General features: G+C 37.0%; 1 protein-coding gene across 3 annotated transcripts in view; it reads right to left on the bottom strand.

Moving 5' to 3' along the window:
* The window catches only part of kcnip4a (potassium voltage-gated channel interacting protein 4a), a 1148311-nt gene that overhangs the window by 1015952 nt on the left and 112212 nt on the right, over positions 1-20147 (bottom strand). The window contains exons 1-2 of one of the 3 annotated variants that reach the window (XM_073064911.1): positions 8291-8394; positions 2227-2443 (exon numbers count right to left, since the gene is read on the bottom strand). The exons of 1 other annotated variant lie outside the window; for it this stretch is intronic. In XM_073064911.1, the coding sequence (XP_072921012.1) occupies positions 2227-2374 (148 nt within the window). In that variant the 5' untranslated portion in view covers positions 2375-2443; positions 8291-8394. Of the gene's footprint in view, positions 1-2226; positions 2444-8290; positions 8395-20147 lie in introns of those variants that run through there. One more of the 3 variants, XM_073064912.1, reaches the window with a different exon arrangement.

The following is a 20147-nucleotide window of genomic DNA, read 5'->3' as shown; positions in this document are numbered from 1 at the left end:
AGGTGCCACATGAATGCAAGCACATCCTTTCAACTGCAAGGAGCAAAGTTGAGAGAAGAAGCCAGGAATATACAGCATCTCGAATATTGTCATAAACCTCTCTTGCTGCATCATTCATATCTTCATAGTGTGGATTCACTGATTTACAACACTAAAAACTTGAAATAAGTGCCTACAGCTAAGTTCCTTTTCAATCAAAAATACTCCCACACGTAAGTATTGGTTAGGAAGAGCAAATTAAAGCAGGTTTAAATAAATTATAAACATATGTGGTTATTACTCACTGCACAATTGACAACTTACGATTGACAACTTCATAGCTTTGGGTGGAACTCCACGCTTAACATACAATATTGCTCATATAATTAAAATCAGAGATGAAGCCTAGCATCAATGAGATTAGCAATTTGGTATAAACTTTAATGGCTTTTTTAGTTGATTTGCTGATAATAGGATATTAGGGATGATCTCAAAAGTAAGGACTTATTTTAAGTTCACGAGATAATGCAATTAAAATGTAAATGCGAAGTTGTAGAATGGTCGGAAAAATACAACGCCTGTGAAATAGTAAGGGACATATTTAGTTGAAAAATACACAATTAGACCACAAAACTGTGTGATGGTAAGAATTTCTCCAAATCTGTATCATGAGACTAACACAGAAACAGTGCTTCAAACCTCATGTGTCAATTTAAAAAAAAACATATCACTATATTCCCAGGAATGCATTTCCAAATTCACAAGAGACTAAGATCTGAAACTTGTAAATTCCTTACCCCAACACAACATCATTAAATGGCTGGGACCAGAAAGTACTTGAGAGGAATTATTGATGAAGAGCAGGAAATTATGCCAAATATGGTAAAAGACAAAAGGAAAATTGTTACCAATTAAATGTAGAATTTGTTTAAACATTCCCAAACAATTCTTTCTTAAAATCTCAGGGTTTTGTGATAGAGTTTTGGAACACAAATACAACATTTATTTAAGCTTTTAGAGCAATGTACCATAGCAGTTTTTCCAGATTATATTTATGGTATCTCTCAAAGACAGAATATGTTTTCAAGATTGCTATGATAGCATATGTAAAAGGATGCCAGGACAGTACCACAGTCGGAAATTACTACAAAACCATGCAGGCCACAACCAAGGCACAGGTTGATAGAAGGAAGAGATTTTCAATTGGCTAGCTAGCTATCTGTCTGACCATATAGAAGTAATTGCATATTTGTTTCAGATATTATTACCTCCATACAATTAGTTCAGTTTGACTGACCAATTGTTAAATAAAGTGTTCTATGTAAATTGGTTAGCTATCAAACCTTTGGAGAGATCTGGTGATTATCTTGGATTACTTTCATGTGTAACATGGGATAGCTCAAGCTTCCATTAGAACAGCTCAGTTTGAATTTAAATTCATAGAATTGACTGTTACACAATCTAGTTCTTTTATATTTGATAAGACAAATTGTTCATAAGATATTTATTCCTGTGCAAAGTTTAAAATTAGCAATGAAAAATACAGCTTCACAAGCGAGAATGAATCATTTAATTTGGCCCATTAACTTTGTGAAAAAAAACACAAGGGTACAACATTCTGTGTTATTAACTTCCTTAAAAGTGGTTATATGGAACACTCTCCAGATAAGTGCAAGCTTTTAAATGATAATACTCAAGAATGAGAAAAAAAATGTGCAATTCAATTAGTTAAGACGTCTACCCAACTCAAATGCATCCTACCAAAATAACAGGCATCTTCATAAAGCAGACACATGTCCATTCCAATGTATTTCAAGTCTAGTTCTGTGACTTAAAAAGCTATATTTTCCATATTGTCAATTACACTTATTGTTATGCATCAGATTTAGGACCTGTACACTATCACAATAAAATAATAGATAATTCTAAATATTTTAATTCTGAATTAATATTTGAAGTGAATATTCTACAAATTCAATACTTCATGCTTACAAAATCATTTGCTTTCTTAACTTTTATACCACCTATAATATGGCTAACTTGAACAAACATGAAAACCAAGAAACTTTTTGAAATAACTGTCTTGTTGTATTAAACTCTTTGTGTGTCCTTGGATCTTTAAAACTATGGACAAAGAAGTTTGATGCTAACATGCTGGTCCTAAGAGAGTAATATCGTGCAGCAGAAAAATATATGGATATAAGTAATAATTATTAAACTGATATGAAATAGAAATGTAGGAGATACCTTTCACAGCTGGTGTTGCCCAGGCAAGGATTCGTTTCACAAGACAGCAGTTGAGCAGTACTCCTTTAGAGAGGCCATGCTTCTTTCGAAACTCATAGATATCTTCTCTCCACTTCTGGGTCCTTTTCTCAGAGGGCTTAGTCATCATGCACAACACTGTTAACCACTATGCAGGACAATTAACTTTAGGCAGCACCTTCCAGCTGGATTAAAATTTCTAGATAAAGGAAACGAGGTTCTGTTTCAGATGAAAGATTATACATATCACATGTTGAGGAAAAGTAATTACAGGTTTTAAATGGACATGTTTTATATTCTCCAGCATCTTTATGACTCTTTTGCATATAAGAAATGGTAAAATGTTAAAAACCCTTAAAGATCTTAAATTAGGAGCTGAAATAAAATCATTAAATAACTTTCCTATTTCAGTTTAACTCAGAATGGTTCTTGAAACTTGCTAACACAAAATTCATCTTTTAAAAAATTCTCAAGATTCATGTGTAAATTTCTCACTACAATTTCAGATTCAAATATTTCTTAGTTGTTTAATCTCTGGACATCAGAGATTAAAAACATAGTAAGGTAGCAAAATTGTGACAAATTGAAGGCTATGTTCTTATATCAAATCAAAACAAACTTAATTGTCATTCAAAAGATACATGGATACAGCCAAATGAGACAGCGTTCCACTGGGGTCAAGGTGCAAATATACATATTTTCCAATAATTGCATATATTGATTTGTAATTGGAAAAAAACTGCAGTTCATTTTTATACTATTTACAATCTCATCACCATAACTATTAACTGAGAATTAAATTTATACTTTAGAAACATAAAAGTACAAATTAATTTTATGAATGGGAAATACCACTGATGTGTGAGAAGGTCAAAGACTGTTCAAGAAAAAAAATCAATAAATAGCTGTTTAATTTCAGCAAATTGATATGGGTTCTGTCCTGGATAAATTAGAGCTGGAGAGTAACAAGGAGGAATGTAATTGAGCTATGAACAACCACTTCAAAGGTGATTGCTTCACAATTGCTTCACAGAATGCAGATAGCCACGATGGCCAAAGGAGGGCAAGCAAAGTCTGAGCTCCCTGGTTAATAATGAAAGAGAAAGATACCAGCTCGAATAACAGAGAAAGTTAGAATATAAATAATACACAAGTACAATTTCAAAAGTGAACCAATGAGTATCAAAAAGTCAGTACAGATAGCAAACATAAAAGTGAATGCAAAGGTCTTCTATGGAGATATTAATCAAGAAAAAGGTATGGTAGCTAATTAGAGGTAAAATGAAGCACTGGGCAAAGATATGGCTGAAGTACTCTATGAGGTATTTTCTAAGATATGTCCTGTAAGAAGGCCACATGCTTGGATGCAGAAGCCTCCATGGGGCTAACCAAAGATATTATTGTCTTCTTTTAAGTGTCTTTTTCGGATTGCAAGACACTACTGGACACTTGAGAATTTCAGGTACTTCATTGTCTACCCCATCAGCAAATTGCCCATTGGTGGAGGACCTGAACTTGGTGCAGATCATGTTACTGCCTGCTACAGGGAGGTGTCGGAGGTGGTACACGATGGTAGAGTACAGGCTAACAGTGAGTGCTTGTCCAAGTTGTTTTTCTTGTGATTGGAAGACCCTGCTAGACATTGGTAATGTGGAATGCTGCAAATTTGGTTCACTGGTTCATTGGCGGGACCAACAGCAGAGGAGCCACGTGGCCTCAGCTGTAGTGCAGACATACAGCTAAATGACATGGAGTCACCTGATACAGTTGTCCAGGAGAGACGACACCGGAGACAGCATGGCACGGCATCCATGCTGCTCTCCCGTGTTTCCCTGGTGGAACACAAGCTAGATTGTGTACGTCTGCAGACTGCTGGGGTCGTACTCTGGCCAACAACATCCATGGACTCAGGAGCTTGTGTGACTCCATGTCTACTGCCCTCTTATATGTGCCATATGTGCCCTGTGCTGTGTATGACTGTCGGTACTGTGCTTTACACCTTGGCCCCAGAGGAACACTGTTTCATTTAGTCATGTTCATGACTATTCATGCATGGTTAGATGACAACTAAACTTGAGTAATTTGTACCTCTAATTATTGAGATAAGGAACTTTGCCAAAGCCATGGTCAACTAAGTTGTGCTGGAATAATAGGTGAGCCTAAAACAAAGAGAATGTACTAGGAAGAGTTATAGTATTTAAGGCTAGGGAGCAGGAAACATCATAGAGGTGCTAACCACAATATTGCAATCCTTCCTGAATGCAGGAGTGATACCAAAGGGTACAAGGAAGAAAAACATCATACTCTCATTCAAAGTAGTAGCAAAATGTAAACCTGACAATTACGTGCCAGGTGGTTCAATATCAGTATCCACAAGCACAGAAACCACTAGTCTGCAGAACATTGAATGTCATGTGATAATAATGGAATAATAAAAGGAGCAGCAGTACAGATTTGTTAAGAACATCCTTGTTTAAGTTCATTGGTGAAGTAACAGTATAGACTGCACAATTGACGTACACATATACTATCTAGTAATACAAGCTATGAAGCTTGACAGCCTAACTGAAGCCCATGGAATATTTAAAAAGCAGGCAGTAGCAGTAAAGTTACAAACTGGCTAAGAGCAAGAAAACTGCTGTGAATAGTTGTTTGTTAATCCAGTGGGAGGATTCCAGGTAAGTTGGTTGAGCGTCAGAATTAGGACTGTTCCTTTTAGTAATACATTTTGACAGGTTATACTTCAGATTGCAGACTTAATTTCAAATATTGTTGATTACAAACTGCTTCATCAGAAAGATAAGCAAGCCGAAGACGACCTCGCTCCAGGCACAGACACCTGGTTAAGTGAAGTAAGAAATCGCAATATGTCAAATTTTGATGACTATTGAACTGATCTCTGTCAACTAATTTCAGTTTAGTCCACAAAACGATAATGGTAACAGAAGTGCTGCCACAAGAAAATCAGTGTTTAAGATTGCAAGGATACGCCATATACAGTATAGCTCTTCTGATAGTGTAACTCAGGCCACTATATGACCTTCAACTAACACGAGCTGCAACATTTCCACAGTATCCAGAATGCCCTGAAGTCTACCACAATTAGCACCTCTAAAAATACTTGTGGCTTCCTTGCCAGTAAACTTCAGAATTGACTGATGGGATTGGCCAGGAAATCCAGGAGCAGGTATTCTTGGATTGGAATCTGCACCACACCCTCAGTGAAAAGGAATTGCTCTACAGGCATCTGAAGGCCAAGGTCAGAAAGAAAATCTGTGACTGCAAGAAATAATGGTAATAACATAAAAATTAGAAGTGAGGCAGATAGGGTTCAAGACTGTGAAGGATAACAGATTTGACAGATGCACAACAGATTGTGGTGAACTACATATACCTGTCTGGACACGCCCCCCCCTGCTGACTGCTCCTGTGGCTCCTCCCACTGACTGTGGTTCCTCCCACAGACCCCAGTATAAAGGCGATGGGAGACACCGCCCCGGCCTCAGTCTCCAGGATGCAGTGTGGTGGTCAATTGCTACTTGTTCTTTCTTTCAGCCAATAAAAGCCTATATCTCGCCTCACGTCTCAGAGAGTTATTGATGGTGCATCACAGATACAAATTAACGCAGAAATGTCAAGTGCATTTTGGTTAAAGTAAGAGCTGAGAGATGATGCACATGAAAAAGTACAATGTTAATAGAAGTTACAAGATAAAGACACGGAAGCATTTTAAGCCAACTTTTGAAGGTAACAGAAAAAGGTAATCAAGTTTTTATTGAACCTGACCTTCGATAAATAGAAGCAAAAATCCCAAGTATTTTGGATACTATCCTAGAATTTCCAATAAAGAAGAATCTTCATATCCAGTCATACAATCCAAATTTTGGCACAACATTAGGCACCGATTAGGTACAAAAGATAGTTGCTAGAATGTTTTCAAGTGACAGAGGGATTGAAAATGTGCAGATAAACAGTTTAATCAAGGCAAAGCTAAGAGAAGATCTGATAGAAGTAGTTAATTAAAATATTTGATAACCATTTGGAGAAATATTACGTCATATAGAGAAAGAATAGGTAAGTGGAAGTAACTAAATTGAGCACAGTACGTATTTCATAGACTAAAGAGTTTTCTGCACTGCCAGAATCTACAATTCTATGATCACCAATTGAACAGGCAAAACAAAATGATTTTGGAATCCGTAAGTGTTAAGTGGGATGTGGAAATAAAACAATGAGTCAACTTGAATAACGTGAATGATAATTTATCATTAAAACCAAATGAGTCAGTACACAAGCAAAAATTTCAAACCATTTAAACATGTATACTCACTTACCACAGGACATTGCAAAAATATCCAGGGTTTGACTTCCTTCTCTTTGCCCCCATTTAAAACAAAAGTTAAATTGTGATTTTGATTAAAAAAAACAAGATTACAAAATAGTATCCTATTATGAAAAGGAATGTGATTTTTTTCATATCTCATTAAACATGAGGAGAAAATGTAACTCAACTAATTAACTTTGTGTCAGAGATAAAAATACAAATCGTAGTTTCTTTCCTGTAGAAAATTTTAGCAAAGCAGGTTGTTGGCGTCAAAGCCTTATGAGTTCCAGCTTATTTTAATCAATGACTTCTACATCAAGAGTTAATAGAAACATCACAGGAATATCAAGCATTAAAAAGTATTTTTGCTCAGCTATTTGGAAGGTGCTAGTTCTGAAACATTCACAAGAGTCATTACAGGAGAAAAATTAATCAGGTGATGTGAAAGCAATACTGCATCCAAATCCTTAACGTATAGAACTCCATAATTTTGTGATTGTGGATGGTCTCGTGCACAGACAATCCTATCAATTAATTCCACGTGAGGTAGATAGGGTTCTATTTTCCCCATGGCCACTATAAGAAGAATAATGTTGCCAATGATGCAATGAAATTTTACAAATTAGAAACAAGAAAGGAATATAATCTTGCATGAGGTATGGGGAGTATTTGGGGAGTGGAGGTGGGGAGTCTCATGCAACATGTAAACACTATTGTTTTGTGAGAAAGCCAGATAGAATTTGACATGCTTCTCTCTGTGATTGCATTTCTCTCCCATCTCAACGGACCTGTCGTATCCACATGACCTCATATAAATTAAAGATTTTACATTTATAAAGAAGTCTTCAGAAAGTCTATTAAGAAGAGTTTGCTATAAGGCAGCACAGACTTTATTAGGAACATTTCTGTATGACTTGTATGGTTCTGTTATGTAAACAAGGCAATCACTAATACCAAAGCAATAGCTTCCCCAAACTGAAAATTCATAAATGATCCAAAATTCTTTTGAAACAATATAAACATCAAAGAACAAGTATTTAATAATGAAGAATACAATATCCAATGAGAAAATAAACATAAATTTTAAGGAACAAGATAGAGAACATGTACTTAAAATATACTGAATATAATCTTAAATAATCATTATACTTACCTCTCAAAATCTGGCTGAAATGATCAAGAACAGAATCTCCTTTTATAACAATATCAGTGAAGTCAAAAATAGCTGCATATCTAACCAAATACAAGCAGAACACTTTACCCAATATTGAAATCAGAATGTGGTTGATTGTTAAAGTTCTTTGCAAATTTCAACCAATGTATATCTAATCTATATCCTGTAGCTATGCATATTTTTTGATTAAATGATAGGACAAAAACAGGAAAACTGAGCAATCATTAACATCAATTACTTTTTGCTTTAATACAAAAATAACACTGATGTTTCATGTATATTTTGTTGAAAGCTGTTCAGAATTTTATTCAGACGTAAAAGGGCTTTCAAAATATTATTAGTTATGTCCATTACTGCATCCTTATTTCAATTGTTTGCCAAAAATTAATCATACAGGGAAGCACTAAATAGAACACAACTTTAATAATATTGATGAAGAATTCATAACGTTATAAATGACACTGCATAATCAGACTCAAAATTAAAGTCATTTTCACCAAAATTGAAATAACTTTAATTGATATTATCTCAAAGGAAATTTATCTTACCTTAATCTTGTAGCAGGAAGGATAAGCTATAAATTAATCCTCCTGCGACTGCAGCAATTATCCTGCCTACTCAAGCTTTCTTAGCTTCACAGAAAGGGGCTCACCCCTGTGGTTGTTATTGAAAAACCAGGCTACCAAAGCAAGAGAAGGAATCACAGGTTATTTGAGCTTTACAGTAGTTCCACTTAACAGATGAGATCAGAAGCTAGTTACAGTTAGTTTATAAAACTGGAATCATTCCAATACTGCACTTCCCACTTGTTCAGGCAACCCAATGAATCTCTCTATGATCACATTTATCACAATGACTGCTACTTCACAGCAACTGACAATCCTTTAGCAACAACCAATTACAAATACGGGCCAACTGCTGTGCTCCAGATGGGCGTGGGGGTAGAGCAGGGAGATGGTAACGCTACATTCAATAACGTACCTCAAATCACTCAAACCTTTCAAGATCAAACTCCACGTAAACTCAAAATCGCTGCCTATTATATTGTAATCACTAGGGATTCATATGTATAACATCTACACAGAACTGCTGATTAAAGTTAAATATTCACATCATCCTTTTCATCTTTCAGAAAAGGAAAAAAACATTAATTCCTGAAGTAAATAGCGCACTTTATAATGCCATCTTTGTCTCAACACCGGTTACTCTAAAAGCATGAATTCATAACCATACACTACATATTTTGGATAATAAAAAGCTATAATGTTATTATCATTACATGTGGAGAATTAAACTCTCCCTTAAACAGTCTGCAACCTCTCAGAAAGCTGTTTCTTTAAATGTTCTGATCTGTGCAAAACAACATGTTTTATTTCTTTCAGCTCAGTAAGAATGAACTATAACACTGTCAACAAATTTTGTGTGGCTTCAAAATCTCAAACAGAATTTTGCACTTGCTTCTTAGGAAATGATGATGCTTCAATAGATAGACACTTGAATTCTCCTTTAAGGACTGAAGAAGATACTTTTCTTGCATGTTTGTGGTATCTCCTCTTGTAGTGCCAAATTCATAACATGAACACAATATTTTAATTTTAGTAACTTTTAATAACTGGCCAATTGCACTGTGGCAAGATGCTACAGAAAGTTTACTCCTCCCCACCACCATCACCCCTCCCTAACACACAGTTGTGGCAGATGCTACCTGGGGAACAGCCAACATATTTAAATGCTTAGATTCCATGAAGTGATGGGATTAAATGTGCGGTAATTCCAATCCAGCAAAAAGAGCAAGAAAAAAAACAGTACTGCAGGAAGTTGTAGAGATCCCCAACTATTAAAACATCTCAGCACAGTGTAGTAAAACTTTTGTGAATCTGACACATTTGAGATTTTGCTGATGACGAAGTTGTAGATTTTCTGTACAATTCAATGTTCTTACTATATAATTCAACACATTTTTAATTTATTTTGTTTTGAATGTTGCTTAGAAGAATAATGATTTTTCCAGATAAACTGATACACTTAAAGGAACTGCAGGATTAAAGGCCCTGCTGTCAGAACAGAAACAATGAAACAGCACTAGATGAACGATCATTTCCAAATAGTAATATAGCAGATTATTGGAGATTTACCATATGGTGACATTTTAATCCATTCCTTTTAACTTAAAGTCAATTTAAATTATAACATTCAAATTTGCTAAAGTAAAAGTATTATATCAAATGTTGGCAGCAGCCTCCCACAAGCATGGTATGAGTATTTAATGACCACATTGACAGTCTACCTGCTCCAATGAATCTTTGGAGTTCAGAGATTTTGATCACCAAATGGATTGAACCCATTCCACCAGGCAAATAAACAAAAAAAAACTTGCTTTTCACTTGACACTTTTAAAGTCAAGGACCACATAGAAAGGCTCACAGACAACCTGCAGATAGTCAACAGCATCCTTGTGACTCATGTGATTAATATGGAGCTTGACAGCCATAACAACAATATATTCTCTTCAGAAGATGACTTTCAACTGGCAGGGAAAGAGTTCAGAGAAACTGCCTGAACAAGGACAAAGAGTGTCACTCCTTGTCCTTGAGTGAACAAAGAGAGATCAATTTGTCACTGCACTGCCAAGAAGTGATTTACTCCATGCTGTGCTCAACCAGAGAAGAAACACTGATTCTATGATGAACTTGACAGCACCATCTCCAAACTTCCAAAAATGGAATATATTTACTTCCTGGGGACTTCAGTGTAAGAGTAGGAGTACATCATGAAACACGGCCCATTTGTCTCAGAAATCAATGTACGAGGATCATAAATTAAAATAAATAGAATACTTGAAAAATGTTGCTATCAGGACCTAAACGTAACTAATATTTTCTTCCAGAACAAACCTTGATATAAGATGCCCTGGTGGCATTCAAGGTCAAGTCATTGGCACCAGCTGAAACTGATCATCAGTAGATGCTCACTGAACAGCAATGCATGAAGCTGGAGCAAAACTCAATGACACAGATCACTGCTTGGTTTATGACTGACGTCCTCCTACTCCTACTTACATCTTCAACAGGATATGAAATGAAGTACTACCAGATGTGCTGAAGTCCTGGCTAATAAATAACACGAGACCAGAATTCCTTAACCTGAGGTTGGGTGATTATAATAACCTAATTTTTACACTTCCTGGTTGGGGTCCTCTGTTCACACTTCATACTCACGATCAAACGACATTTCCCCATGCAACTGCAGGAAGTGCAATATCTCTTCTTTTACTTCTCCTCTTCCCACCCAAATCCCCTTCCTAGGTGAAGCAGAGATTCACTTGTACTTCTTCCAATCAAAAGTATTTCATTTGGTTTTTAGAATGTGGTTTCCACCACAATGGAGAAACCAACCATGGTTTATTTCCAGACCACCTACACTCAGTCAGCAGGAATGATCCTCAACTTCTAGTTACCTGCTATTTTAATTCACAATCCTACCACCTACTCTGACTTCTTAGTCGGTGGCACTCTGCACAGTTACAGTGAGATCCAACTTAAACATAAGAAATGACACCTCACTTTTCATCCAGACTTATAATAATCAAGACTGAATTTTTCAACTTCAGAGCCATACATCATATATCCAAGGGTAAGAGGGGTGATTGATAAGTTTGTGGCCTCAGGTAGAAGGAGTCAATTTTAGAAAACCTAGCACATTTATTTTTCAGCATACTCTCCTCCTACATTTACACACTTAGTCCAGCGGTCGTGGAGCATACGGATCTTGGAACTCCAGAAAGTGTCCACAGCATGGGTGATTGATAAGTTCATGGCCTAAGGTAGAAGGAGATGAATTATACAGCTTTTGCTAGATACACATGCAGTTCAACTCTCTGAGTGATTATGCAGAAAGTTTGAAGTTAATGTCTCATCTCCTTCTACCATAGGCCACAAACCTATCAATCACCCCAATGAGTTATTAACTTCAAACTTTCTGCATAATCACTCAAAGAGTTGAACTGCATGTGCACGTAATGAGAGCTGTGTAACTCATCTCCTTCTACCCTAGGCCACAAACTTATCAATCATGCCTCATATTTAAAGAGGTCTGTGATTATATATACAAACCCCGAACATGTATTTTTCAGAAGTCATTGAAGACTGGTGAAATCGCTGTGGACTGGAAATTGGCTAACGTTGTCCAAAAGGGTGACCACACAGACCCTAGTAACTATAGACCAGTAAGCTTAATGTGTATCACAGGCAAGATAATGTAAGCAATAATAAACAATGAGATGGAAAGGCACCTGATAAGAACAGGCATGTTAGCAGAAGGCCAGCATGAGTTCAGAAAAAGGGAAATCATGTTTTAATAATATGCTGGAGTTCAACTAAAATCTATGATAACAACAGAGTGGTTGATGTCATTTACTTGAACTTTCAGAAGGCTTTTAACAAGGTACCCCATGAGAGGTTAATAATCAAATCGAAGGAGGCAGGGATTCAGGGCAAGGTGTGCAAATGGGTGCAGATTTGGCTCAAAAACTAAAAACAACAAGTTATGGTAAAAGAATCATATTCACACCTAGAAGGTGTTAAAAGTGGGGTTCTGCACGAACTGGTTTTGGGGCTGCTGCTATTTTTAATTTACATTAATGATTTGGATAAGCACATAACAAATAAACTGGTAAAGTTTGCCAATGGCACAATGTTAGAGGGATGGGCTGGTAACATTCTGGCAGCAGAATAAATACTGTTAGATCTAAACAAAATCCAGATGTGGGTAGATAAATGGCATATGAAATTTAACGTAAGTAAATGTAAAGTATTATATGTAGGAAGTAGAACTATTAGATATAAATTTACAATGAGGGGTCTTGAGTTGGAAAGTGCACAGTATGAGGAGGATTTTTGGTGCCCTGGTAGATTCTTCACTATCAGCATCTAGACAATGCACAGAAGCTATTAGGAAGGCTAATAGAATGTTAGGCTATATAATGCATTCAGTGGAGTTCAAGTCAAGAGACTTTCTCCTTAAGCTGTATACTGTACTTGTGAGGCTACATCTTGAATACTGTGCATAATTTTGGTCTCCACATTGTGTGAGGGATGTGAAGGCACTGGAGAGAGTCCAGAGGAGGTCAACTAGACCCATTCCAGATCTGCAGGGTATGAGCTATAAAGAAAGATTGAAAGAAGTAAATCTTTTTAGACTAAGTGAACGTAGAATGAGAGAAGACATGATAGAGGGTTCAAAATCATGAAAGGTATAAGTCAAGTGGATGCCCGCTGGTACTTCAAAATTAATCCATCATCAAGGATATGGGGCCGTAAGCAGAGACTAGTTAAGGGGAGCTATCAGACTAACATCAGGAAGCATTTCTTTACACGGTGAGTTATAGACACATGGAACAAACTACCTAGTTGAGAATAGTACCTTAGAGACTTTCAAAACTAAACTTAATCGTTATTTCAGCACACTATGTGAACAGGAATTTGGCAAGCTTTGTTGGACTGAGTGGCCTGTTCTTGTCAACATTTCCAATGTTCTAAAGTTCAGATAAGTTGTTTGTGTTTTTTTTTGGTTATATCAGGACTGGCTATTGTACTTGCCACTTCTCTTCCTCTTTTTCCCCCTTTCACTTGTATATTCTAATCTACTCAGCATATCCCAATCACCCAGATTCTGTCACAGAGAAGAACATGTTCACCAATAAATCATATAACTCCATTTGATATTGGTTTATTATTATCGTATATACCAAGATGCAGTGAAAAGCTTGTCATGCATACAAATCAAATCATTATATACTGTATTGAGCTAGTATAAGGTGAAACAATAATTCAGATTAAAGTGTAAAAGCTACCAAAAACTGCAGTGCAGATAAAAACAAAGTGCAAAATCATAATTGTTATGATTTGTAACTCCAAAACATAAGGCTAATTGAAAGAAAAATATGGAGCCAGGAATAATGTGTCTATTCTTGATTTCATTTTTACTTTTAGTGAGGTGCACACGTATGTCAAGGTGGCATAATTATGTATGCCATTCACGTACTTTTACATATGACCTGTAATTAATTATTTAAACAAAGAATATTTAATCAGACAATATATTGACTATTACTCAAATATTCCTGAAATATTAAATGCACAACAATAAGGTATATTACAACATTTTTAAACCAAAGAGGCTATCACTATATTTTTTTTCATTACAGAAAATTATCATTTTCCAAGAAGGCTTTAACCTCCAAAGGAAGTCAGTCTGTCACATGGATGAAATTGATACCAAAGTGGAAGAGTTAGTAAAATCTATCAACTTACCTTTCTTGGCGTAAATTCCAGGAAAATTTGCCTTCTGCCTGCACTTCACAAGCACAGGAAACCATCAAAATCATTCTGAACTCTTTAGTCTCTCTTCAAGGGAAAGGGCATGCCCCAAGATACATAAATATGGGAAACTTGGATAAAACCAAGTTTGACCATAGCAATTAAACCCATTGAATGCTTCCTCTTTTAAGTCTTGCAGAATTTTTTTTTCCATATTACTGGAATATGGAAAACTGAAGGTTGATAGGTACTTAATTAGTAAGGGCATCAAAGCTCATGGGGAGAGGACAGGTGTGCAGTTCTTGGCCCAAAGCATCTTCCCAAACTACTAAGCTGATTTTGGAATTTGAAAATCCACAGCTGCCATCATCATCATCACAGTTCAGTAATTTCAAGAGAAAAGCAACAAATAATGGAGATCTCATCAAGAAATTCGGTTGTCTGAGTAGAGGTGTTTTTTTTCAAGCCGTGTAAGTAAACTGACTGCCTACCAAAGATGCTCAGTGTATTCTGATCACAGGAGATGAGGTATTTCACGATAAGCCAATAAAAGCTCCTGCAAGATCTGCAAACAGGGCTACACTTTGGCACGTTCTTCTTACTGTCACTACCTTTTGTCATCGATTCACCCATAGATAGAAACCATTAACACATCAGAACTGATAGAAGACCTTTCATTGACTATGTAGAACAGTCCATGTTCCAAGCCTTCCCTGGTATTGCTGCCCAACTCTTCCTGCGCTACACTGACAATTGCATTGGTGCTTTTCATGCATCCATGCTAAGCTCATCAATTTCATCACCTTTGCCTCCAACTTCACCTCTTTCCCCTTCGTCGATCACTCCATCTCTATCTCTGGAGACAAACTATCTACAGACATCATATATAAACCTACCAATTCCCACAGCTTCCCATCCTGTCTCTAATAAAACTGCTATTTGCTTTTCTCACTTCCTTCGTCTCTGCTGCATCTGTTTCCAGGATCAGGCTTCCTTTCCAAGACATCAGTGATGTCCTCTTCCTTCAAAGAATGGGGTTTTCCTTCCTGCAACTTTAATGCAGCCCTTGCACGCATCTCCTCCATTTCCCAGACATCCACATTCACTCCATCTTCCCACTGCCTTCTGATCCTAGACTCTTCTCCTAATGGAAACATCTTCTACACATCCACTCTATCTATGTCTTCCAATATTCAAGATGTTTCAATGAGATCTCCCGTCACCCTTCTAAATTCCAATGAGTACAGCCCCATAACCATCAAATACTCCTCATACATTAAACCAATCATTCTCATAAATGTCCTTTGGATTCCCTCCAGTACGAGCTCATCCTTTTCTAGAAATGGGGCCTGAATCTACTCTCAATAGTTCAAATGTAGTCTGGACAATGCCCTATAAAGTCTCAACATTACATTTCTGCTCTTTTATTCTAGTCCTATGCTATCATTGCAATTGCCTTTCTTACTACCAACTCAACTTGCAAGTTAACCTTTAGGGAAATTGGCATTAGCACTCCCATGTCCCTTTGCACTTCAAATTTCAGAATTTGTCCTCATTTAGTAAATAGACTACACCTCAATTCCTTCTTCTAAAGTGCATAACCATATACTGTACTTCCCTACACTGTATTCTATCCATCACAACTTTGTCCATTCTCCCAATCTGTCCAAGTCCTTCTACAAACTCTCTGCATCTTCAACATTATTTTCCACCACCTATATTTGTATCATACACAAAAAGCATAAAATCATCAGTTCCATCATCCAAAGCAGTAAGATATAACATGAAAGTACCAAACTCAGTTCTTCCCTGATGATCACTGCTAGTCACCAACAGCAGAGTAGAAAAGGATCCTCTTATTCCTACTCTGTCTTCTGCCAGTTAGCCAATCTTCTGTCCATGCTAGTATCTTTCCTGTAACACCATGGGCTCTTGTCTTGTTTATCAAGGGCCTTCTGAAAATCCAAATAAACAACAGCCACTGACTCTGTTTTGTCTATCCTGCATGTTATTTCTTCAAATAATTCAAACAGATCTGTCAGGCAAGATTTCCCCTGAAGGAAACCATGAAGACTATTTTGTTGTATGCCTCCAAGTAACCTGAAACCTCATCCTTAATAATAGATACTAACATCTTGCCAACCACTGAAGTTAGGCTAACTAACCTATAATTTCCTTTCTTCTGCCTCATTCCTTTCTAAAAAGAGTGGAGTGACATTTGTGATTTCCCAGACCTCCAGAATCTAGTGATTCTTGAAATATCACTACTAATACCTCTACAATCTGTTCAGTTACCTCTTTCAGAACACTGGAATGTAGTTCATTTGGTCCAGATGACTTACCCACCTTCAGAGTTTTCACTTTCCCGAAGTCCCTGTCCTCAGTTATAGTGACAACAATTTAATCCTGCTCCGATACTCTTAAATTTCTGGCATACTTCCGGTGTCTTCCGCAATGAAGACTGACAGAAAGTACATATTGATTTCATCTGCCATTTCGTTGTTCCCCCATTTCTACCTCCCCAGTGTCATTTTTCTGCTGTCTGATATCTACTTTAGCCTCCCTTATTTTTCCACTTTTTATATAACTGAAAAAATGCTAGTATCCTCTTTTTATACTACTGGATAAGTTAAACTTCATATTTCATCTTTTCTCTCCTTATTGCTTTTTAAATTACATTCTGTTGTTTTTTTTTCAAAGTTTACCAGTTCTCTAGCTTCCCATTAGTTTTTGCTATCTGTATGCCCTCGCTTTTGCTTTTAAACTGCCTTTGACTTCCTTTGTCAGCCATGGTTGCCTTATCCTCCCTTTAGAATGCTTGTAACAGTGAACTTACTACTAACTCGCAGCCAATTGGACAACCATATCTGCCCTGTGAGTGCAACCATAAGTGAGTAATGAACATAGAGAACATCAAATAAACAGATAACCACTTAAAGTTCAAGCATCTGGAAGTCATCTGTTTCGATGGGCATTGGAAGAGGCAAGAAGAAATTGAATGTTCAACTGACTAACAAGAGCCCAGAGAAAAACAAAGGCTAGCAATTTTCCACTTTCCAGACACTGCTTTTGTTTATAGAAAGTCGATCAGGGTCTATCATTTGGTAGTGGAGTGCCTGAGGCACAGTGGGTAATGTTCAACATGAGAGCAGACCATCAGGCCGTAAACAATTATACAAGAGAGATGGATGCCATCAGCACATTGTTGCTGGACTGCAGGTCTTTGCTAGGTATGGAACTCTGTGAAGATAAAATGCAGATTCCGATGTCTATGGTGTTGGTTCCAATTTCATGGGATCACTGGAGCATCGTATTTGAATAATGACCTGAAAATGTTACCAAACATTTGTAAACTCATTGGAAAATTAAGTAATTCAAGGAGTTTTTAACTGCATCTTTCCAGGGTGATAATGAGTTTAATGCTATATTAATATTAATAAACTTTTGGAGGTTTTCTGAAGGACTAGGAAACCTAACAGATCTTTGAACACTTGAAACTGCATTGGAATTAAGTTGTACCTAATCAGATAGGCTAACAATAGAAGACAAGAACAAGGTATCATTCCTACCCTATACTAAGTTCGATTTTTCTTTGTGACTCTAAAAGTAAGTGAAATATCAAGGATGAACTGCAAAGTGTGCAGCTGGAGATAAATGCCCGATAGAAAGGAGGAATAGAATAACTATTATTTTCACTTAGATGGAATCATAAGATTTGGTAACACTGACAATAATTGTGGTTTACAGACAAAACTGTTTTAAAGCAGTCAAGTCTTCTTTGAAATTCAAGAGTGAAATTTATGGATTTGAATTTTACATGATTTTAGCACAACTTTCATTTTTATATATTTTTCAAAAGCAACAGTTGGTACAACCCAGGGTACAAGTTATAGTTTAACCTTTATATTCTGATAAAATCAAGGATCATTCAAGGCATATTGCAATTTTACTCATTTATCCAGTTTTACTCTGCTCAGATTGCATTCCTGGATGGGAATTTTCTTCCTAACATGTTCTCATTCCCTGCTGGGCATGGAAATGATAAAATCTATTATATAATGTATTACTTTACTGCCTCTCTACATTAGAAGGAGATAGTTGTATTTAAGTCAGTCACATTCAGTACCACTGGGGCTATTTGTGTTCTGCTCATTTTCTGACTCATGTGCTTAAAATATCACATACCTTTGACATGCAAGTATTTCATCTTTTATTATTTCACACATGTTTTTGCTGGATCAGCAATTCAGCATTCAGCAAAACCACTGATATATGTGACAGGAGATATCTGGAATGCTTCAAACCTTGTAAATTCTTATCTCAAGGTTCCATTTATCTGATCATTAAAAATGTTTAAATCAGCCAAAGGTCTACTTATCACCAACATGTATCTATGAGTTTCCTTGAGATAAGATCCATCCTTGCAGACCTGAGCACAAATGTAGGAGTTTTCAAACACACATTTCTAGTACAAGTGATTACTCATCAATATTTATTTCAGCCCAAACAATCAATTCTGTATTCTCCCAAGGTTTACTATGAGTTTGGTTTCATTATCCTGCTCAGACAACAAATCTTACTTTCTAAGCAGATTCTATAAGATGAGAATAGTAACACACACAAAATGCTGCCTGGCCTGCTGTGTTCCTCCAGCACTGTGTGTGCACTACTTGGATTTCCTTTTGTCTGTAAAATGAGAATTCCTACTTGCTCAATATTACCAGGAATGATACTAAATCTCCACCCAGGAGATTGAACTGCACCCAATCAATGAATGGGAGCATGAGAAGAAGAGGCAACTTCACACAGGTCCACAATCGAAGATTTAAAAAGTAGCACCGTGGCAGTTTTCAGAGCTCAAACTGAGGCCAATTTGTGAGCGAGGTTCATTAACAAGGGCAAATAAAAACAAGGCGGGGGAAAGTGGAGTGGCCATTGTTGGAGTGGGTTAATATAGAGTACCTTTGTGGCCATTCCCCTCCATAATAAGTATTCCAGTTTGGATACTGTTGAGGGTGACAATCTATCGGGGGGAGCCACAGCGACAGAATCTTTAGCACTGAGTCTGATGCTGTGACTCAGAAGAGCAAGAGGTGTAAAGGAATGCCATAGTGACAGAAGATTACATAGATAGAGGAATAGAGATGAGATTCTGTGAACTCAATAGAGACTCCCAGATGGTATGTTGTCTCCCAGGTGTCAGGGTCATGGATGTCTCAGATCAGGTCTACAGCATTCTAAAGGATGAAGATGAGCAGCTGGAAGTCTTGGCACCAATGAAAGGTGAGGAGGTCCTGAAGAGAGATTTTAGGGAGCTAGGTAGAAAGCTGAAAAGCAGGACCTCTAGAGTAGTAATCTCTGGATTGTTGCCTGTGGCACACACCAGTGAGGGTAAGAAAAGGATGATTTGGCAGATAAAGGCATGGCTGAGGAACTGATGCATGGGACAGGGGTTCATATTTGTGGATCATTGTGATCTCTTCCGGGGAAGGTACAATCTGTACAAAAGGGACAGGTTACAGCTGAACCCAAGGGAAACCAATATCCTTATGGCTAGGTTTGCTAGAGCTGTTTGGGAGGTTTAAACTAATTTGCAGGGGGATGGGACAGTTGGTTTCCAAACAGTGGCAGTGTGTAGTGAGACTGCTAACAAGAACAAGCTGATGATAGGACAAAATTTCAGTCAACAGGGTGAGTAGCAATGAAAAAAGGATGATGAATACAGGACTGAAAGTGTTCACTTAAATGTACACAACATACAGAATAAGGTAGTTGAACTTGTAGCGCAATCACAGATTGGCATGTGTGATGTTGTAGGCGTCACTGAATCATGGCTGAAAGATTATAGCTGGGAGCTTTGTATCAAAAGGATAGGCAGCTAGGCAGAGGGGGTGGGGTGGCTCCGTTGGTAAAAAATGAAATTAAAGAGGTGATATAAGATTGGAAGGTGTAGAATCACTGTGGGTAGAGCTAAGAAACTACAAGGGTAAAAATATCACGATGGGAAATCTATACAGAGCTCCAAACAGTGGTGAAGATGTGGACTACAAATTACAATGGGAGGTGGAAAGTACATGTCAAAAGGGCA

This window comes from Hemitrygon akajei, chromosome 13 (assembly GCF_048418815.1).
Source record: "Hemitrygon akajei chromosome 13, sHemAka1.3, whole genome shotgun sequence".
Taxonomy (NCBI): domain Eukaryota; kingdom Metazoa; phylum Chordata; class Chondrichthyes; order Myliobatiformes; family Dasyatidae; genus Hemitrygon; species Hemitrygon akajei.
The sequence above is the reverse complement of the archived record's forward strand: the minus strand, read 5'-3'. Positions and strand labels throughout refer to the sequence as shown.